The sequence below is a fragment of the Malurus melanocephalus genome, unplaced genomic scaffold, assembly GCF_030028575.1.
Source record: "Malurus melanocephalus ecotype Western Australia unplaced genomic scaffold, MMel_1.1 scaffold_391, whole genome shotgun sequence".
In the NCBI taxonomy this organism is placed as follows: domain Eukaryota; kingdom Metazoa; phylum Chordata; class Aves; order Passeriformes; family Maluridae; genus Malurus; species Malurus melanocephalus.
In genome coordinates this window covers 499,616-522,410 of record NW_026623623.1, presented here as the reverse complement: position 1 = coordinate 522,410, position 22,795 = coordinate 499,616, and the positions used below count along the sequence as shown (strand labels likewise).

Genomic DNA, 22,795 nt, shown 5'->3' with positions numbered 1-22,795 from the left:
TTTCCTGCCCTGGCAGTGTTTCCATCAGGCTCAGTGGATTTTTTCTGTGTATTTGCCTTTCCCACCTACCTGCAATGTTAGGGAGGTGGAASAAGGCAGAAGTCATTACAGCTCTGTTGCTGAACTCCCACGTGCTATGTGGGTTGTTTTTTGTGTTTCCCAGAGCACTGCTTTTCCCTCTTACTCAGGGCACAAAAAAGCATTTGTTTGGGTCGTTTTTCCTCTTCAATGAGGTGTGTAATATCTCAGCCCTGCTCCAAAGCAGTGATGAATTTTCTTGGGTGATTTCCAGTGACAAACATTATTTTTGTCTGAGTCTGTTAYTGTTTTCACAACCCCACTGTGACTGGAGATAGGGGTTTATCACTTTTACAGGTGATTGAGGCCAAGCACAAAGAAACAGAAGTCGAAAGTACTCAGGAAAGGTTGGCACCAGACTCAGGTACTCAAAATTGGATTTCTTCATGGGATTTTGTACGTAGGTACTGTGAAATTATGGATTGCAGGATGGAGTTATGTCCATGCTGCCCCCACAGCTCAGAGCATGTGACTCAAGAGTCCAGGAAATGAGCTCACAGCGACTCACCACAAATTAAATAACCATGGCTTTTAAACTTGTTTTTGTACAGTTGGCACRTTAGAAAGGGAAGGTTGAAAGAATAAATTTTCCCCCACGTTATCTCTCAGAGAAGGTTTGAGGGGTACATAAAGGGGGATGGGGGCTGGAGGAGGAGGGGGCTGTCTGGGATTCACACCCAGTTCCCTCCTGGCATGGGCAGCTCTGCTCCTGGACAGGCTCCCGTGGTCAYTTCTTGGGTCACTCGAGTGTGTCCAGAGATGGGGATTGAGCTGGGGAARGGTCWGGAGCCCCAGGAGRGGCTGAGGGAGCTGGGAAAGGGGCTCAGCCTGGAGCAAAGGGGGATCAGGGGGGACCTTGTGGCTCTGCACAACTCCCTGACAGGAGGGGACAGCCGGGGGGGTCGGGCTCTGCTCCAGGGAACAGGGACAGGAGGAGAGAAAACAACTTCAAGTTGAGCCAGGGGCGGCTGGGGTCGGATATAAAGACTTTATTCACGGAAAAGGTGTTCAGGCATTAAAAGGGGCTGCCCAGGGCGGTGGTGCGGTCCCCATCTCTGGAGGTGTCCAGGAAAGGACCGGATTTGGAACTCAGTGCTCTGGGCTGGGTGCCACCGTGGGGATCGGTCACGGGTTAACCCCTCAAGGACCTTGGCGGTGTTTTCCAAATTTAACGATCCYGTGACTCTTCACCCGCGGCCCCTGGGCCGGCACCTCTCGAGCCCTCGCCCGACCCCTGCTCGCTTTGGCCATGGTGTCAGCCCCCCTTCCTCATCTCCCGGGGTGTGTGGGAGTACAGGGAAGCTCCTGGGGGAAGGGAGAGGCGCTCCCGCTCCAGCCGGCCCCTCCCGTCCCTCTCCCCCGTCCATGGCCCCAGCCCCTCCTTCCCGTCCGCACCCGCCCCGTGACGTCAAACCGCTCCGTGACGTCAGCAGWCCCCGTGACGTCAGCGCGCCCTAGCGCCACTGCCGGGTTCCGCTCGGGAGACACCGCCTTCCCGGCGTGCCCCGCGCCTCGCTGCGGCCGCGCCTCCATCTCCCAGCAGGCACCGCGCGCAGAGCCCGCCGGCGGGAGCGGCGCGGCGGCGCAAGGCACGCCGGGAGTTGTAGGCGACGCGGGGGCGGCGGGGCGAGGCGGGCGGGCGGAGTCAGGTGGCGGCGGCAGCGGCGGCCTCGGGCCTCGGGTCGGTGTGTGCGGGGAGCGGAGCGAGGGGAGCGGGCACCGCAGCTGCACGGCCTCGGCCTGGCCCCGCGCAGCCATGTCGGGGCTCCTGGGGAAGCTGTTCGGGACGGGCGCCGGCGGGAAGGGCGGCGGGAAGGGCCCGTCCCCGCAGGAGGCGATCCAGCGGCTCCGCGACACGGAGGAGATGCTCAGCAAGAAGCAGGAGTTCTTAGAGAAGAAGATCGAGCAGGAGCTGGCGGCTGCCCGCAAGCACGGCACCAAAAACAAGCGCGGTGAGCGGGGAGGGGGGGCCGGGCCGGGCAACAGGTCGGGAGGGCCCCTGAACAGCGCAGACACGGCTGTGCTGCTCTATTTTACACCKGGTGCCTTTATTTTATACCGTAATGCTTTTATTTTGTACCTATTGCCATTATTTGTCCCTCAGCGCCCTCCGCGGGCCGTCCCRCCCTTCCCGGCGGGATTCACGCCCCAGCGGTGTTTCCTCGCTGTGGGAGGGAAGGACCGACCCCTCCCCTCCCCTCATGGGGAAAGCCCCGTGTGGGTGTCGCCTCACTGCCTCGTGATYCCCATATCGCGATAGTGCTCGGCTCCTCCGTGGCGTTCCCTTCCCGTGCCCTGCCCGCCGCATTTGGGGAGAGATCAGGAAAATATCCCAGCGCCCGGAGCAGCTGGAAAGCAGCGCAGCGCCGTGCAGTCAGGCCTCAGTTTGCCCTGGTGGTGGTTTTTAATTCCAATCGACAAAAAACTCTACCCAAACCCTCCTTAATGTARGGGTTTGGTTAAATCTACCTTTATCTTTGTCGGCTCTTACCAAAAGTTCTGAGCGTGTTGGGGAGAGCGGGAGTTACAGCTTGGACGTGTTTGTTGTTTGTTGTCCATGGGATGAAAAGATGAAAAACTTACAAGGAAAAAATTTGCTATCATTAAAAAGGTTTCTTGAAAACAGGCAAGATAATATTGCTTCTTCTGGGAAGAGCCTGGCTTATGCTTGTGCTTTGTTTTGTGTTCTCATGGAAGCGTTCATTCTTCTGAAAACAGTGCTTGTTCTGGGGTTTATCCCCACTTTTCCATTCTCTCCAAGACGCACACTCCTAAAGCTTATAAATGGGAATTGGTGTTTCCCGGGCAGAGCTTGGCCTCCTTGGGCTAGCCTGGCTGTGTTTTCCAGGCAGTGCTTGATGTGTCTGTATATCAGGTTACGTATTCCAGTGCTCTGAAAACAAACTTCTAGCTTGTTTTACCATGGTCGTTAAAAGTTTTTGGGAAAGCACATCCTGATTGCAGTGTGGATGTTGCCTCCTCTGAGCTGGAGCAGGAGTGGCTGTGCCTGTGGCACAGGGAGCTGCAAACACCTGTCTAGCAAGGGTTAATTGGCAGTAATTACCCTTAGGAGTTTCATGTCACTACTTCAGTCAGCACTTCAAACCTCCTTCCAGGCTCCAGAACTTCCTTGTGTGTGGTGACGTGGATGGAGCCGGCACACAACGCTCACGGATGTGTCAGAGGGTCTCAGCAGAGCCTGACTTCAGGCTTAACCAAGTCAGTTCTAAATCGAATTTATTGCAACAGTTCTAATCAGTGAGTTGCTGTGGTTTTTGGCCTAGTTTGGTAATGAGCTGAAAAGGAGAGCTAAAATATGTCCTTTTTTTTCAGTTTCTTCATCTTCTGTTTCACACTCTTGAACTCGTAAAATTCTGTTCAGGGGTTTGTCTCGCTCCACTGTAATGCCATCTCTCTCTCTTTCCTTCCCTCTGTGCTGCCCTTCAGAACTTCGGGTAGGGGAGGGATTAAATTTCCTTGGAGGTGGAGGAAGAAGAAAAACCTGCCCATTCACCAGCGGGATTCTGGGTCAGACTAATTGAGGGCTTGCAGCAGCACAGGATCCTGAGGAGTAATTAAGGAGCTGTGAAAGGGAGAAGGGCAAGGATGGGTTTCTGGTGGAAAATGAAACCACTTTWTTTCCATTTCTAGAACTAAAGGCCGACTGTTCTTATTGGGCTGTGAGTTAAAGCAGCTGATTGTCTGTGGCTTGCTGGGAAGTGAATTCCCCTCAGGACACACTCAGTTTTTCTGAGTTCAGGTTGTCAGTCATCAGCTGAGCTCCTACAAATTKCATTTTTTATATCCAGTTATTGGATTTTTTCCCTCTCTGACTTCAGGCTGTTTTATAATCCAAAATCTGTGTGATTTTAATGCATAGTCACTTAAATCCATATTGTAAATGAAAATAAAAATACRTTGGTTTTATATGTGGAAGTCTGTCATTTTAATGGAAATACTTTGATACAGTGGGAATGCTTTCAAGTAAAAGTGAACAAAAGATAATTAGCTAGAGATTATTTTGTATAAACGTTAGATTTTAAATAATAAAATTTGAAGGATCTTAAGGCTTAGTTCTTCAAGATTTTATGACTTCTCTCTGGAATCCCTGCTGTTCCTCGAGGATCTCCTGTGGATGGTGCACATTTGTGATCTCAGCTGGGCAGTCCTGATGGTACTGGAAGCTGGAAAGTCAAAAGATGATCCAGTGGKGCAGGGAGCTTACCTGGTGGCCTAAAGCCACCTTGGGAAAAGCTGGAATGGCGTTTTTGTTGTCCCAGAGGAAAGATGGGTGTCTGGCACACTCGAGGTRACAAAAGGAAACATTCTCTGCTCCCCAGCACACTGGGTGATTGTTCAGGTGCCAAGTGAACTGCTTTCAAAAGGTTCATTCGCAGCATTTCTGCAGTCTAAGGAAAGCTTAAGTCTAAGAAACTTACAGGCTGCTGGTTCCTGTGCCTGCCTCAAGCACATGCGGGGTTTTGGTAGTTTATGAACCTTATTTTTCGTGTGTATTTTTTCGTAAGCTGCATTTAGGGTATCCAGASTGTGTAACCAAACAACTCACAAAATTCTGAAGTTACAATGAGGAACTTTGTAGTATAAATTTCTTCAGTCTGTTGTTTCTTGGCATGGGAGGCTTTCAACTTGTATCAAAAGTTCTGGGTGTGCTGGGGAGATCAGTAGTGATGGCTTTAATGTGCTTGCCATGTTTTGTCCATGGGATGAAAAGCTATCAAGATTAATCATCAGTAGAAGGGTTGTCTGAAAACATGCAAGTTACTCTTCCCTTTTCCGGGAGGAACTTGGGTTATGCTTTGTTGTGTGTTCTCATGGAAATGTTCATTCTTTTGAAAACAGAGTGCTCTGAGGTTTGTACCCAGCCCTCTGAGAGGCTCTCCCACACTTTTGCTCTGCCTCACAAGAAGTGGGTTTACTCCTCTCTGTGAATTTATAGRAGCAGCAGCAGTACTGACTGGTTTGAACGCTAATCAGCCAGTACTGCATTTTACATCTGCCCTGATAATAAACTTTGCTCTGACAAAAGCAGAGTGCAGCTGTGAGCCTGATGGTCTGGGAGCCCTGTGCTGCTGCTGCTGCATCCTTTTATTCCGCTCCAGTTTGTCCATGGCGTTSGTTCATCTGGGATGTTTTCTCAGTGCTCAAACCTTGTGATACAAACTAAGCTGCTCCATYTATTCCAGGGGTTCTGGAGCTGTGGGCTTCAGTGCTCGGTTTCTGTGGAGTTTAAGCTGATCTTAATCACAACTACTCTGGTGTTTCTGCTTTTCTGTGGCTGTGCCTGCTCACGCAAATCTGAGTTGCCGGACAAATAGCACAGCACACAGAGGAACAAGGGGTTAATTCCTCAGGCTCTGACTACATTGGCTATAACAATTCCAGAGCCTGTTTCTCCTGGAAACCCGAAGCTCAAGTTATGTCTCAGTGTGAAGATTACAGCAGGGGGAGAAACTCAGTGCTGTTGTAGAGTGCTAGTGTTGAAAGCACTCACTTGAGTTCAGATGCAGGGTGAGTGGATGCAGTGATGTGCCTGCCTGCCACTAATCTTACTTTTTGTTAATTAACCCTTGGGCCAYAAACAGTGGAATGGATGAAAAGCCAATACTGTGCCAGAATATATCCAGGCTTTAGCAGGAGACATTTAATAGATTTTTCTGCTTTCTGTTAGTGAATAGTGTTTCTTTTCTGATGCCAGCATTTCTGTTTTCACCATGCTTAAATATAGTGATGGGGGTTTTTTTTCCAGCACTGAGTACACAAAATAGATGCAAACCCACTGCTACATTCCTGCTGTATAATTCAGGCTTTTCCTGGAAAGAGAACATTCCTATTCCCCACCCATCACCAAAACCAAACAAACCATGAAGTTGGGCATAGGCTGAAGTCCTGACTTTATGCCTACCKGGGGCTCTCAGTGGTGCCTCTGGTGATGGTGTGTGATGGAAATTACATCCCTTTACCTTTGTTAAGCTGTCCCAGCAGTCTGTKGATCTGATTTCCCTGCAGCTGGAGGGTTCTGGTGTCAGAACTGCCCCCTTTGAGTGAACCTGCCGGGAATGTGCAGCTGGGACTGAGTGAGTGAGGCTGCACCAAGAGCGGCTCTGCCGCTGTCTGTTCCTCTGTGCTGCTGCGGGCATTTATGTGGGCCGGGCATGAGTTTGGGATCATGCTGCTGAACCAGACAAAACCCAACTCTTAAAAGAAAAGTTGTTTTCCAAACTTAACCACACAACTGCTGGAGCTGGCAAGAGARGGAGGCAGGAATGTGACTGGAAGGAGGAGGGAGGGCAGTTGTGCCTYTCCTGGCAGCAGTCCCTGCTCAGAGGCACTGACTGATAACATCGGAGGGTGAGGTGGGATTTGCCAGCAAGGGACACRCAGATCATTAATTAAATCGTGGCAGCAATGCCTGCAGGATGGTCGGGATGGGTTTGTTTAGAACTGCGGCTGAGTGGTTCAAAGTGTGGCAATATCTGGCAGGGAGGGAAGGGAAAGCTGCAGCCTCAGCTCTGGGCATGGGCACAGACTCAGAGGACCTGTGACTGTGTTCAAGGCTTCAGATGTTGTGAGTGTGGTTTAACTGTCYTGCTTGGCAAGAGAAGTGATTCTGCTCCCAGAATCCAGTAACGTGACCCTGGGTTTGTTTCTGTGAATTGTAAGACACTGATGAAGGGGAAGCAGGAGTCCTGCAGCATTTCCAGCCCACCTTTTGTCCCTCAGCCTGCCTTCTCTGTGTTTCAAGTCACAGTCTAATGCAAAATTGATATTTGAGTTCCAGGATCGTATCCACAACCCAGGGCTTCAGTGCAGGTTATTGATGACAGTGCAGACCCGAGTCCTTYATCCTCCCCTGAGGTTAATGAGATGGGCATTCACCACCTGGCTTGGGAAAAGTGATAACTGCTCTCTTTAATTGGATCTTTAAAAACAGGAGGAAACTCCTTTGCAATTCTACCCTACCAGTGTTTAGCAGAGGCTTTTGGAGATAAGACTCTCTGGTATAAAACAGTTCGGGAGCACTGGGGGGATTCACAAACACCTTTTTAAAAACTCCTCCAAAAAGTGGCATAAACAAACCGCAAAACCCTGTGATTCTGCTACATATGTTTTGGTAACGGTATTTGATGCAATACATCCTTCCTCTGTTCCTCTTCTCTGTCAGGAGAGAAACCTGGCATGTTTGCAACCACTGACTTTGTGTTTATCACTTTTTCTCTCAAAGTATATTAATGTTGGATTGTAGAACTTCATTAAACTCCAGGCCTAATTATTGAATTCTGCTTCAGGGCTCCTAGGCAAGTTCAAAAACCATAATTTGCAGGTGATGCAGGTTGTCAATTTAGTTTAACCCTCTTTTACTCAGACTTGTGCTGAGTTGGGAAGCGTTCATSTGGACTGGGATGTTTTTGGTTTTGKAGTTKYATCATTCAGGTCTCTCTGTCGMTCCCTTCTTGYTCCCAAAAAAMCAAAATTGYATTGCCCTKACTGTTTTTTGGGGCAGTGCATGATGCTTGTTCCAGAGGCTTTGCGTGGGCTGTGGTGTGAGCAGCAGGATGTGACCCAACTTTTGCAGCCAGCAAAGTGTGGGCGTGAGTGGGGTTGAAAGTAAAATCTTGTCATTTATTCACTCCATTAAAAAATGGATGATTGTTGCAGAACTAAAAGCTGGAGCAGCTCTCATGCTTGACTTTCCATCAAGTTTGCAGCCAGCTGTCCAGCAAACTGGAACTGCTGGCACAAAGTGCCTGAAACAAGCAGGATGCACTTGGAGAATCCTAAAGAGGCCAGGCATCAGTGTTGACAGACTTTTGCCTTCCCCTCAGCCAGCCCAAGGCTGCAAATCAGAGCTGGTGAGAAGGAGGTTGGTTCTGCTSTGGACTGTCGCTGTGAGTCTTGCAGCAGAAGCAGGGATACACTTCCTGAAGAAAGGGCTGGAGCCCCTCTGCTCTGGAGCTTGGCTTGGAATGTTCACCTGGAGAAGTAAGGGCTCTGAGGAGATCTTAGAGCCCCTTCCAGTGCCTAAAGGGGCTCCAGGAGAGCTGGAGAGAGACTGGGGACAAGGGATGGAGGGTCAGGACAAGGGGGAATGGCTTCCCACTGCCACCAGAGGGTGGGGATAGATGAGATATTGGGAAGAAATTCCTCCCTGTGAGGGTGGGGAGGCCCTGGCACAGGGTGCCCAGAGAAGCTGYGGCTGCCCCTGGATCCCTGGCAGTGCCCAAGGCCAGGCTGGACGGGGCTTGGAGCAGCCTGGGACAGTGGAAGGTGTCTCTGCCATGGCAGGAGCTGGGGCTGCTTGATCTTTAATACTCCTAAACCCAAACCACACCCTGATTCCATGCAAACCTTCCTTGTGGCCAGTACCAAGGGCTCTGAAGTGGCCACAATGACCCAGCACTGGTGGGACACAGAGGAGAAGTTTCCCCTGGGTGAAGCTCAGTGCCAGGCTGTGCCAAAGGCAGCAACAGTGCTGTCCATGATGTTCTTACTGTTGGGAACCCAGTTGGAAAAGCTCTGCTCTGGTTTCCTCCAGGTTCATTGCTGAGATGAAGCCAATAACCAGGAGCTAACAGAGTTACAGGATAATTACATGGGCAGCTGTTGTCCTGCAGCTCTGGACTGATGGAACTTTGGAGTTTTCCAGATAATCTGTATCCCCATCTCTCTTGCATTTACTGGACTCAATAATCTCAAAGGTCTTTTCCAACCTAGTTTATTCTGTGATACTGGGATGTGCATGGTGATCCATGTGTGCAGCAAACCAGGATTGTTTCATTCCTGTGGTGGGGTGTGTTGCCAAACACCCATGTTGTGTGATGACTTGGCAGGATTTTATTCAGATTTAGGGACTCTCTTCACTCCAGGTGAGTGCACAGAGGCTGCTCAGATGTAGTGGGACTGAAAAGAGAAATTRCAGAGTGACAGGAACATCAGTGGTTTTTGGAAACTTGGAGGTGATTTTTTTAGGCTATCAAATACAAGAATTTGCTACGAAGCAAACTCCATAGTGGGCTCAATGGCAACTGTGCACAGTCACCRTCTCCAGGGAAAGTGATGCTTTTTTAAAATGCCTTGGCAGCATCTCTGTGATGGGCGCTGCATGTGTCCTGTCCTGGAAGAACAGTGAGAGGCAGAAAGGCCTTTTTGTGAGTGCTTCTGTGGCAGCTCCAACAGCAGGAGCAGTGTTCATTGCTGAACCTGGCTCTGGAGCTCATCCCTGCCTCAGAGCATGGCATTGCCATTAAAAACTGCACTTCAGCCTCCACGGAAGTCCTGTAGTGTTGCCCACTGGAGTATCTGGAGGTTGAGTCAAGAAGTACAAACTTCTAAAAAATAAATACAGTTTGTCTTATTTGCTTTATAACTTCTGGCTTTCTAAAGGTTTGTGTTCTCAGCTTTTCCCCCTTAGTCATCAGTGTTGGAATCTCGGCATTCATGAAAAAAGTAATTTTTCACATCCCAAAATATCTCATCTGGGGAAGTTAGGCTGTTAAGAGAAATGCTAAATATTATGACAGSATCAGCGAAATTCTTAGACTTGGCAACGCTCTAATAATAATGGTCCAAGGCTGGAAAGTGCCTGATGGATTCTCAGGCAGCCTTTTAATTCCCCAGGAAGAAAAGGTCTTGCAATGTGCCACTTCAGGGTAGGATCTTCTGAGCTTTGTGAATTAATTACAAAAATATTGTTCAGTTTAGGGAGCTGGATTGTTTGTTTGTTTTTCCTATGAGAAAACTTCATTTTGAGATATTTAAGAGCACTTCTGTTTCTGCAAAGCTGAACCTCTACCTGACGTATTTYTGGCAGGGATTCAAAGGAAGATTTGGAGTTTTCACTGTAATTCTCTTCAATAAGGTACCTTCAGCAACCACAAAATAAAGAAGAAAACCCACAAAGAGTATTTGCAGGCTGAGAATCCCAGGGACACCTTGGGGAACATACATTTCTTGTCYGAGAAGTTTAAACTTTGGTTGAATATTGAATAATTATCTCAATTCACATCAGAATTTTATGTGTCTATCAAAGAAGGTGTAGATTCCTAACAGCAAAATTAGTGACAGTTTAAAGAGTGAGGGAGGATTATTTACTCAGGCAGCCTTAGAATCTGATTTCATKTGGAAGGAAGAAATGTGTTTTGGGTAGATCAGCATTGGAGATGTCTTGCAATCCTCTGCCACCATCCAAAGACATGCAGGACCCCAGGGAGTGAGACACTGAAAAYTGGGAAACACAGGGCAAGCTTTGCTTCCAGAGGGTGGATCAGATTGCAAGGAATCGCTTGAAGCTTCAGGCCTGGGTGTTTTTGGCTGAGCCAGCATTTCTTAGACTCAGTCCAGCTCCTGGGTGGAACAGAGCTGTCTCTGTAACTGGGATTTCTCTTTCCTGGTTTTCTCATTTGGAACTTCAAAGCTCACTGTAGTTGAATTTTTTTTTTTTTTTTGACAAAACTATCTCAGAGTTGCCTGGAGATTATTTTACAGAGGATTATTGACCAGAGGATTGTTGTCTTGACATTCAAGGGACAGAGGAATGACCGTCCAAGGCTGAAGAAACCCCCTGTGAGCTGTGGATGTGGGACACCATCTGCAATCCATGGTGCAGAGGCTGAGCTGATGCTCTGAGCAGAGCTAGTGATGGAGGAGGTGGTGGTTCCTCTTGTGTTTGGGTGGTGCTGTATCACAGCCCTGATAGCTGCTCTACAGATGCTTTTTTCTTTATCTCATTTTCCCCCCTCCTTTGTGTATTTGTAGATTTTTAGAGCAGGAGTGTTTATTGTTTTGTTTCATCTCTTGCACAATAGACTAAATGTTCTGGCACTGCTTTGCTCAAGAGGAAATTGTAATCTTGTATTTTAAAAGATTAGGCAGAAACCTTGTTGTATTCTCTGTCTGGGTTTGGGTGCTTTATTGAAGTAGTTTTAATCAGTCACACTCTCTGAGCTGGGAATAGCTGCCTTCCTTTGAGGGTAGGGTTTGATATAAAAATATTTTATATAAAAATAAATAATAAAAATATTTGTTTATTAGAGTTTAATAAGCAGGTGTAGAAAGACAAGGGGAGGACCAAGCCTGAACTCTGCCCATGATTCCCTGCTAAAATGMACATTTCCTAAAAGAAAGGCACAGGAGGCTGCTGCAGGCACTGGAGACAGGGAGAATCATCAGGGAGAAATGTGATCATGACTTCAAATGTTCAGCCTAAAGTGACTTTTAGAGCTGAATATGTCCTTGAGAGAGCAGGACTCCCAGGAGGTGATCCTCATGGGAAAGGAACTCCTGCTGCTCTGCACAGGGTTGATATTGGAATTGATGAGGATTTATTTATAACCGTGCCTTGGTACCTCTGTGTCCCAACCTCTTGGACATCACAGTGCTTAAAATCACACCTGGCTTCTTGGACCTCTGACATTTTGTGTTCTGAGACTCACCTGGCCTGGGATGAGCATTCCTTGGCATGGCCTGGRTGCCCTGTGTTGAACCAACACAGGCAGTCCTGGTTTAACAGTTCCTGGAGCTGTCAAAGCTCTGCAGAGAGATTCTTATTCAAGGCAGAACTCAGTGGTGTGAACAAAGTTTGGTCAGTCTATAGTGGGTTTATATCTACCTTTTAATCTCTCATAGCAGTGGGGGATAATTTATGAATCGCTTTAAATTCACTTTTTAGGATTTTTTTTTCAGATATTTTAGGCAGTTTGCTGGCTCTCAGTAGTGAGAGATGAGCAGTTGCTGCCTGAGATAAAGCTCCTCACGGCAGCCAAGGCAGGCAATTACTCCTTCTACCTCCCAGTGCCCCTTGTTTATCCTGTTCCAAGGACAGTGAGGATGTTGTTCCTGATTAAATTCACTGCTGAGSCGAGTGCCAGGAAGATGGAATGGTATTTTCAGAAGCAGCAAAAATAATGACCCTCCTTTCTGTGGAGCAAATTAGAGATGGTTGCACGGGGTAATGTGCAAAATGCTCTTCCMCTGTTAAGTTGATTATCTCAATCCTAATTTAGTTCCTGGGCTTGCTGCTCCAGGGGCGTCCCAGTTTGGGAAGCTCCTCTGCAGCTCTGGCACTCTTTATTATTTTGGCAGAGATTTGGTGCACATCATATGCTGTGGAACTTTTCCCTTGGCATATTCATATTGCTGATGTCCTTGTGCAGTGACAGCTCTGCTGCTGCCATTTCTGCCTGACAGAATGCAAGRATTAAATGGGAGGTTATTTTTCCCCTCAATTGGAGTAATCAGAGCTATTAACTCCAGTGTCTTCCTCTGGAGGAGAAGCCTCTCTATTTCAGTTTGATTTTGGGGAGGATTTTGCAGAGCAGGAGACACCTGCAGTGTGTCAGGACAAATTCTCTGGGCTCACCAATACTTGGGCCTTGGTRCAGATATATTTAGGTGAATTTGTGAGTTCAGTGAAACTCTTGAGTTCTGTTCCYRGCTCTTTGTTCCTCTCAAGCTGAGATATGTTTTTGCCAGSYAAAACTTGAAGTTCCAGTTATGTAGGGAACGAAGTCTTGTTCTTCCTGGCTTTTATCTGCTGATCTACACTTTCCTGCTAATGAGATTTAAAAGCTTTAATTCCAGAGAATTGCTGTGTGCATAAATATCCCAAGAATATTGCCTGTCCTACCMGTGTGTAAGGAATATTTATTTGCARGAGGGCTGTTGACTTTTAGCAAAACTGCTGACATTCATAGTCAATTTTTCCTCTCTGAATGCAGTACCATGTAGTAAAATTGTATTTTTATTATCCTGCAAGCTGCTTATCACAATGAACATTTGTCTCATTTGACTAACAAACTGCTCTAAATGTTGCAAAGAAAATCATTAGACTCACAGCAGCTCATTTACTAATAATACTTTGCCTATACACAGGTTAAAATCATTTAAAATACGTCAAATTCTTACAGATAGCATTTCTGGAGGACAAAGTGAAATTATCTGGGTGAGCAGTCATGTTTTTCTGACTGATTTGCTGACAGAGGAGAAGAGTCTGGCTGAATGACTCTGCTCTTTTCATTTTTGGGTGTTCATTAGGCAGGAAAAGTGACTGAAAACAGTGACACAAGTTCCTGCTTCTCAGTTTTGCTGGAGGGCTGGGTCCTGTCRTGGTGACATCCCCGTTAAATCCTGGGATTCCTGGGAATCACCATGGTCAGATAGTAGGTGTAGAACTTTGGCTGGAATTTCTAGCATTGGGGATTACCACAGAAATTCAAATAAATGGAGAATTAAAATAGAATTTTACAGTTCGGTCTGAGAACTGGAAATAAACCCAACCCACTGACAACCAATTACAAACCATCCCCCCAAAAACCCCAAAGTGAAACAAAAAGCAGAGGAAGGAAAAGCTTTTTACGTTAAAGAGTATGAAAAATATTCTTTGAATGTAGTTTTAGGCATGTTTTACATTCAGGAAATTGAAGCAACCAGCCTAGATCTCACTGGACTCAGCTGCAGTTTTATTCCTCCCTGGAATCCGGTGTTTCCTTTGTGAGAATGTCTCTGTAAAAAGGAACTGCAGAGATCACAGTCTGATGCTCATTAACACAGAAAAGAATTTTACATTCCTTTGCCAATAGAAAAGAGGTAATAAACTACTGATAGCCATTTTAACTGGTCAGAGCTCTGTGGGGAAATCTTTATGAAGAAAAATTGGCTCCAGCMCCTGTCACAGCTGATAATAAAGACAATTAATATATCAAAATGTCATATGGAGAAGGTCATTTTGAGCCTACTCTTGTCTCTTGATGGATGGCAGAGTCACCTAGGTAGTTCAAAATCTATTACCTTTAATATAATAATAATAATAACAACTACAATATAGTAATAATAATAAAATATATCTRTAACTGCCTTTTCCCCAGTCATATGTATTCTCTGAAAGCTTTATTACAATTCCAATGAAGTGCAGCTAAGGTTTGTTATCTGCTGTTTGTTTTTATAGAGGATCTTTCCAAGTGCTTGCAATTCCTATTGCACATTGCACTTACAAAGTTAAAACACCCCCTGTGCCTGTTAAGGACAAGGTGTGGGTTGTAAATGTTGTCTAAAACACTCTTTATTGGCAGCTTCTTATCTTGTGTAAGTGTAACTGCCCATGGAATGATCTAATWTTTTGCTGTCATTGAGGGTTGTATTAAATGTTAAATCCCCTCTTAAAGTAGGCAGTGATGTGAACTGGTACTGTTGTTTTTTTATGTAATAAGGATATTCCAGAGTAAGTTCAGCCACTTGTCCAATAGAACTCTGGGTATCAGGCACTGTGCAGAAACTGTGGGGAGAGGCTGGCCCAGCCATCTGGAAATCTTGAGTGGCTTTTGACACAAGATAAGGAGTTTGTCACAGTCCTGGAAAGCTGAGATCAGCTGTTTCTAGAAAAAATGTGCTGCTGATCTCTGGCAACACATTCCAAGGCATGAGTGAACTCTGGCTGGCCAGGGGAGAAATGCTTTAAATTCTATATACGCTCACTGGTCCTGCTGAAGCAGTTGCACAGCAATTAAAGCTGGGTATAAATGGCMTTGGCTGCCTTTAATTACTGTCTTGGAAGCATTAAAGGTGTAATTAGGGGTGTGGGTGCTGAGGAGAGCCTCTTCCATGGCTGTTTGATTTGATAGCAGCCTTTGAGAAGGGCAGAGAGAGGCCCCTTTCCACTCTGACTTCAGACACCCCCAATTCTTGCATGTGCACCATGCCACAGGACATTTGTACCCCACTGCTCCTGGTTCTTATTTATTTCAAATGCTGGATTTTTTTTTTTTTTTTGAGAATAAGAGCCAATGCAATTCCTTTCAGATTAAATTTTTATTGCTTTGACTTTAATAAAAACTTAATGAAAATGTGTTACTGTGGCAGTTCTTTAGATTTCAGTTCCTGACCTTTGGCCTTAGGAAGGAGAGGAAAAAATCGGCATTTTCCTTGGTCTGAAGGGGTGGGAAATGCTTCCAGAAAATACTGCAAGTCCATTTGAAGTTTAAGGGCAGTGCAGTTCTGGTGTAGTGTGGGTGGGAATGGGAGGGACAGGGTTACCCAACACTCCTGATAAGAACTCCTGATTTTTTACAAAGATTCTTGCAATGTTTGGCGTGTGAGCAGCTTGTTTTAAACATGAGCATGAATTGTAGACAAACTGTAATTGTTCTCTGAGAAAGCTGTAGTGGAGAGCTGTACATAAATTGTAGTACTTTACTGGGTTTGTATAATGTTATATAATGCTGTAAAATCTCTGCTTTTGCCAGTAATTCTCCATGAGGCACAAAATTCTCAATAAAGAACATCCCCTTGTTGTCAGGCATTCCCCCAGCATCTGTCACTATATAAACACAGCTATTAACAGTTTTTATCTTTCTGAGTAARAAAACTTCATATATCCTTAATTAAACCATTAAACCAGAATTATCCCGCGTGAATATGCCAGTAATGTGTTGCTCATCACTTTATCATGTGGAATAAAGCTGGAATGTTTGGGATATTTGTGCTGTGCCTCATTCTGCAGAGTAAACATTGTCCTTTGAAAAGYCCCTGTTCCCACTCCTAACAGACAAGTGGATGTTGGCCTGGCCCCAAAACTGGGGAGATTTAGTGGCCACTGGAGTAAAAGTCAGTGTACAGACTTGTTTGGGGTCCTGGATTTCTGTTGGAACAGCTGAGATGGTTTTGATGGCATCTCCTAAATAATCCTGAGCTACTTGGTGTGCTGGGCCTTCCCATTAAAAAGTGCTTTTTTTATTCTCTACCACATTAGTTAATTTGAAATTACCCAAATCCAGCATATTTATAACCAGTTGCAGAGCTGAAGCTCTGTTTAGGATTTTCAGATTGCAGGACTTTATATTGCAGGACTGTCAGCATCTTAGGATGGCATCTGCCAAAACACTTGGGGTGCCTGTGGGCTTGATCAGCTTTTGGGATAGCAGATGCTTTGTGTGTGCTGCAGAAACATACCCATCACATCACCCCGTTATCAGCCCTCTAGAAAGGCAGATAAGGAGAGCTGTCTTGTGTCAGGATTTCTTTTCTTTGTTTTCTGCTCTCCTCAAAAAATTCTGCTTGGAAATAACGTTTCTTAGAGATGGAAGATTGAAAGCCTTAATTTGCTGCCATTCTCTGTGTGTGTTACTGAGCTGTTGGGAGGGCCAAGACTGGTTTTTAGCAGAGCTGGTCCCGTGTCACATGAAGTGATTTCTGCTGGGAGACTCCCGGGGATCAGAGCACTGAAGAAAKGAAGAGTGTGTGTGGCTGAGTGCAGTGCTGGAGCAGCAGTTTGGGGTCAGGRTGAGCTTTGAAAGTACACAGGGTATTTATGACCAGGACCATCATGGAGAGGCCAAGTCAGCTCAGAGCAGGAGGGGAAGCAGGAATGCCASGAAGGGAAGCTTTRCTYGTGTCTTGCTCCAAGTGACACRTGGTGGTTGTTGCTCCAAGCCCYGTCCAGCCTGGCCTYRGACACTTCAGGGATGTGGCACCAACACGTCTTGTCCAGCTGCATGGAAGCGTAGCTCGTGTTCCCTGTCAGTGTTTGAGGAATGGCCATGGCCAGGATTTCTCTCCAGGTRTCTCTGGGCTGTTGTCACCTGCTGGGTGCTCCCCTGTGTGGGTGGAGCAGGTTGGACCAGTCCTCCCACACAGATCCCCGTGCTGGGAGCTGTCCTGGGTGGGCTCCTCCTGCAGAGCCCACCTTGTACAAGTGCTCACAAGCAGCAAATTGCTCAAACCACCTTCCCCGAGGGCTTCTCTCACCTCAGGCTGTTTGCTGTGTGCACAGCACCTTCTAGGAGGAGTAACACAAACATTGCTAGAATGTGCATTTCACAGCGTTAAGTGCAGAGCTCAGGGGACATTTCTTGTTCTATTTGAATGAGCTGCTTCTCAGCTGGCACCTGTAACACCACAATAACCTCAAGTGGCAGGAGCTGCCCCTTAATACCACAATAACCTCGTGGCAGGAGCTGCCCCTGTAACACCACAATAACTTCATGTGCCAGGAGCTGCCCCTGTAACTCCACAATAAGCTCATCTGTCAGGCGCTGCACAAGCAGTGCTGCCTTCCTGTGATGGGCTGAGGGGGGAGCAAGGCTGGTTTTGGGTGGGAGAGCTTGGATATCAAAGCCCTCTGTTTGTTATAGCATGGTCTGTGTCTGTGCTGTGTTAGGAGTGACTTCTGGGCTGGCATCCTGGTGTGACAGGCAAGGCACAGGAGGCAGCAGCCACCTCTGAACATCTTGGTTGAAGGAGGGAAATACAAGGGTTGGGCAGCTTCCTTTATCTAGGAAGAAGAATGGACAAAAACACWGGAACATGCTAAATATTTCTCTGTGCTGAGTGGCACTGGGTACAAAATGTGAACTGCTTTTTGGGGGATAAATCTCATCAATCCTACTCTTCCTTTGCTGTGCAGCTGCCCTGCAGGCCCTGAAGCGCAAGAAGAGGTACGAGAAGCAGCTGGCACAGATAGATGGCACGTTATCAACAATTGAATTCCAGAGGGAAGCCCTGGAGAATGCCAACACCAACACTGAAGTGCTTAAGAACATGGGTTTTGCTGCTAAGGCTATGAAAGCTGCTCATGACAACATGTGAGTTATTCCTTCCTGCATCTTTCCATGGGATCTGTAGGTTGGTGTTTCTTAGATCTGCTGAATGCCAACTGTTCCATAACAAAGATAGAGCTGGAGTAGCAAAACTTTCTTTAGAAAGGCTGTAACTTAAACTAAAATGGAACAAAATGCACAAATATCAATGCTTCTTTAGTTCAGTGCTGTTTTATTTTCTGCACTTACCCAAAAGCTGGGTAACACCAGGGTAGTCTAAAGAAAATGGGAGCCTGCAGCAGTTACAGATCTATCTCGTAGCAGCAAAAATTTTAAGCCTCAAGGGGAGGCTTAAAACTTCTTTCTGTGCWGTTGAGTTGGTGTATGTAGCAATAATTAAAGGTAAAACTGCATTATGGGAATGTTGTGCTTGCTCCAAAAGCAAATATTGTGGATGTAATAATGCAAAATCGGGGAAGAGAGCAAATTATTATTAATACCAGTGGTGCAGAACAAAACCTCTCCTTGGTGTCTGTGTAACTGCTGGGAGCTAAGCTTGCAGGGAAAAGTTAAAAATACATCTCTAATTGTGTTGAGAGCACGGGGGTAAAATCCAGATTTGCATGCAAAGTGTATTTTGGGAAAGGGCCTTGGAAATGTCACTGTGGTGTGAAATTTCTGCAGAACCCAAGAAATGCAGTTTTTTAAATGTTGATGTAAATGTTGATTCCCTTTTTTTCCAGGGACATTGATAAAGTAGATGAATTAATGCAGGACATTGCAGAACAGCAAGAGCTGGCAGATGAGATCTCTACAGCCATCTCCAAGCCAGTAGGATTTGGGGAGGAATTTGATGAGGTATGGCTTTCCATTTGCTTCTGTTTMTATCAGTGAGCCATGGAATCCTTTGGGTTGGGCAGCCTTGGGATCATGGAGTCCAACCACTGACTGAGCACTGCCAGCCCCAGCACTAACCCTGAGCACCACATCTGCACAGATTTTAAATCCCTCCAGGAATTGTGACTTTTAGGAGGTCTTCCTCTGGAGATCTGCACCTTGTGTGTGCCTGGGTGTGGTTCTGGGCTGTGAAAGCTCTCCTGGGAATTGTTGGTGGCTGTGGCCTGGACTTTATGCTGGGAATGGTCTGGGCAGCCTGACCTGAAAATATTTGGACTTGGATTTCTCCTTCCCTTCTCTGCTTTCCCCACCCTCCAAGAGATCCAAGTACAGAAATCAGTCAATAATCAAATTCCTCATCGCCTCACTTTGCTCCGATCCTGTGCTTTTATGCTATTTCCTTAAATAATATGATCWGTTAAATGTACTTGTTAATAAATACAACTTAAAGTTCCTTCTTTTTTCTCCTTAAAAACCTAGGATGAACTCATGGCAGAACTAGAGGAACTAGAACAAGAAGAACTAGACAAAAACTTGCTGGAAATCAGTGGTCCGGAGACAGTACCACTACCAAATGTGCCCTCAATATCAATACCCTCCAAGCCAGGTATGGATCAGCCTTTCCCTGAAGCATCCTGGATTGTTAAAAGTGTGCTTATTTATCTGCCAGCTCCTTGRATTTGGGAGATCTGGCTGCAGGAATTGCTTCCTGAATCCCAAATCACCCCTAGAGCCATTTCTCTGTGGGGGGAATGTGCCTTTCACAGAAGCACAGAAATCACTCCCTGGCACAGAAGCAGTTGTTTTCAGTTCCAGCTCATCCASGTTATCTGGGGCCTGGATGATGCTCAGGGTTCAGCAGAGGTGTGGGAAAAGGAAGCCTTTTTCCAGGTGCTGCTGGCCAGCAAGGAAATAACCTTGACAAACACCCCAGGGCTGTAAAAGGGAGTGGGCAGTAAATKAACTCATAAAATCATTAAAGTTGGAAAAGACCTCCAGGGTCATCCAGTCCATCCATTAGTCTGGTTTGGATTCCCCCATGGATCCACACTCCCTTGCTGCAGCTTTGGATTTTWATTTGATCCCTGCTTTTCTGGTTTGGGGAGGATCTACCCTTGGGGTCCCCTCTTTGGGATACTGGGGCCTCCTCTGCAGTTTGCACCCAATCCAGGCACTCCCAAAGTGATCCCAGTCCTGGAGTGGGCATATCCAGGGAATTTTAGCTGGTGGGAAGACTTTACATGGAGGAAGAAATGTTTGTATTTATYCAGACGGTTCAAAGCTGCTGTTAAATCTGACCTGATGCCTCTGGTATGAACTGAAGTGATTCCTCATGGAATTCTGCTGAGCTGGGACACCTCTGACAGCATTCATGGGATCTGAAGTATTACCAGCCTATTTTGCTGAATCTGCCTGAAAATGATGAATAAGTTGTAGACTTTGCAGCTCTATTCCATGTCCTTACTAAGGGGAAAAAAGTAAAAATAACCAGAGGATGAAAATAATCCCAGCTGGTCAGTGTATCTGTGATCATCCTGCTGCCTTTCCAGGCTTGGATGGATGTGGGAAGCACTGCCAGACACCAAAGTTCTGCTTTGTGCCCCTGCTCCTCTTGTGTTGCACTGTTTTTATTCTGACATCATTAATTCTGGGGTTTCCTAGCTGTGCTTTGCCAGGCAGAACTGCTGACCGGGGTTGGTGAGAGGGGAGGGAGTTCTCTCAGAATATCTGAGACTTTATCAGATTCAGGAGAAACAGATTAAATAAAACTCTGCATTACCTTTTTATTGCCTGGCTGGTTTAATGAGGTTTTTTTTCTCTAAATAGTTTTAAAACACAGTGTCTTGGACCCAAATACACTCTTTGCATTTTTTTGACTGCACACAAGTAGGAGGTGTTGTAATTGTGAGCATATTTAAGTTTCCATAAAACTTAAGGAAACCTCCTAAAATAATAAAAATTGTGTACAATTTTGGTAGTAAAAACTATAAGCATCAAGCTCAGTGTTTCATAGGACTTATGTTAAGCTGCTTTTGGATGGAAGTGAGAATTCCATTCATTCCAATTATGTGTTTAAGTGGCACTTTTTGCTTCCATAAAGYTGCCTGAAAGGCTGGCACTTGGGAAAAATTGGGATTCTGGGATGGTATTGGGTGAGGATTTTGTGTGGATTTATTTTTTTAACCTAAGTTGTTTTTCATTTAGGATTGACTTAACACAGGGATTAAAAGTTTACCTGTGATTTCCATGGGTCAGAATTCCAAAGGGAATACTTTGGTTCATGTGTAATTATGTTTTTGGCAATAATAATAATAATAATAATTTGTCTTTTGAGGTAAAGCTGACTCTGTTACCTCCTTTTTATTCRTGAAAGGGAAAATGACCATGAGCTTTCCTGCTTTTCCAGTTCTCTGGAGCTGTCTGGATTTTGGAATTAATTTTGKTGGTGGTGGTGTCAGAAGAAATTCAGGCAGAAGCTGTTTTTGTTTAATGGAGGCTGGAGTAGCTTAATATAGAAACCCAAATCCCAGACCTGGACAAATGAGAGGTCTGGAGCTTRGAGCTGCCCTCAGCTCTCCTGACGTAAACATTTCATTTGGAATGGCACAAACCACTTGGACCAGGAATTGTTTCACTCTTTTTTTTTTTTTGCATTTTCCAAAATTGTCATGGCTTTTTGTGGGTTCAGACCTTTTTTGCTGAGTTAATGGAAACTGGACTYGTCATGTTGTGACAAAGAGCAGCATTTTCTACCCTGGAACAACCAGGAATGAGGAGAAGGTGGCTGCTCCCTCCCATCCACATCCACCCAGCTGCCAGGGAGTGCAGGAGGAGGGGAATAGGATGTTTTGAGGGCTGAGTGATGGAATAAGGGATTTATTTATTTTTGATGGGGAAGAGATTAAGCCTGGAGACATCAGATGAGTTTCTGTAAGAAGCTGCATCCTCCAAAAGGATCTTGGAGGCTTGGAAATTTTGAAAAAAACACCACACCTTAACTTTCATGCTCACTGCATTCTTCCTGTGTGAGCTGTTGTCCTTTTCCTCTCCAAGTGGGAATATCAGGAAGTTTAGCCCTCGCTGGCTCTTTCAGCAAAGCACCTTGTACTTCAGTTCAAAAAGATTTTGTGTACTTTTTGTCCACAGCTGGCCTTAAGTGCTTCATTTATTGGTTTGTCAGTGGCACAGAGGCTGCTGGGTTCTGTCAAGATTCCCACTCACTTGTTCTCTTCTGTGATTTTGCAGCCAAGAAGAAAGAGGAAGAAGAGGATGATGACATGAAAGAGCTGGAAGCTTGGGCAGGAACCATGTAACCACAGCAGCACCTGGCTGGAAAAAAGACTTTGGTTACCTGTCCTGGGTGCAAATGTGTTTTGTTGAGGAGGAAGCATAAGCAAAATGTCTTTATCTTTAATTTTAACCCAGAGCAGTGGGAACTGCATTGCTGTTTTCTGCATAGCATGGTCTGCCCAGAGGAGAGAAGGGGGAGCAGGGGGAATTGCCTGCTGTCGATACGGTTGAATTTCTGTAGAAAAGGTATTTGCAAAATCAAACACTCAGCTTTTGGACTGTGCTCCTGCCACTGCTGGATCTTCATCTTCMATTTGGGCCATATATTGAATTGAAATAAGCTGAAAAAACACTCTGTAATTTTAAGTCCGTTTAAGTGTGTCTAGGAGTCTTGTAAGGCATTTAAAAACCAGGAAAAGTCGTAAGCCCCCGTCGGCTTCTTTATTGTGTTTTAGGTGCAAGAATGCTTTAGGTTTTTAGTTCTTTGCCAGTTCTATTTATATCCCTCGACTGCTGTGTGGCCAGCCCTGTGTCTGTCACCGCAACGACGTAGTCACTGTGCCCATTTTAATTGGTGAGAATGATTTGCAGTTGATCCACACTCTCTCGGAAGTAGGGGAGGTCTCAAAGTTCAGTTGTACATTTTTCTACATAGCACTACAATGTTTATTGCTTTTTTGTGATAATTGATAACCCATTCAGATACATGCACACAATTATTTTAATTAAGAAACTACTATGGATTGCACTGTATTAAATATCTCGATTAATTTTCACCCATGGCTGCTGTGGTCAGTTTTGTGTCCTGTGCTTTAGGTGTACTTTGGCCTCTTTTGGCATGAGGGACATCCACTCTAAAGCCAGCTGAACTTTGGTGGAGTTCTGCTCCCAGGGAATAAGGGRCAGGACAAGAAGAAAGAACCTCAAGCTGCACCAGGGGAGGTTCAGGTTGGACATCTGGAGGAATTTATTCACAGAAAGAG

At 45.8% G+C, this 22,795-nt stretch overlaps 1 protein-coding gene across 1 annotated transcript; it reads left to right on the top strand.

Annotated features, from left to right (window-relative positions):
* The first annotated feature begins 1,720 nt into the window (after positions 1–1,720).
* CHMP4B (charged multivesicular body protein 4B) lies at positions 1,721–22,588 on the top strand. The gene is made up of 5 exons (XM_057379170.1): positions 1,721–2,030; positions 17,492–17,669; positions 18,368–18,482; positions 19,002–19,128; positions 21,768–22,588. Exons 1-5 carry the CDS (start codon positions 1,835–1,837, stop codon positions 21,833–21,835), a joined length of 684 nt encoding a protein of 227 aa, XP_057235153.1. The 5' UTR covers positions 1,721–1,834; the 3' UTR covers positions 21,836–22,588.
* Positions 22,589–22,795: the final 207 nt, after the last annotated feature.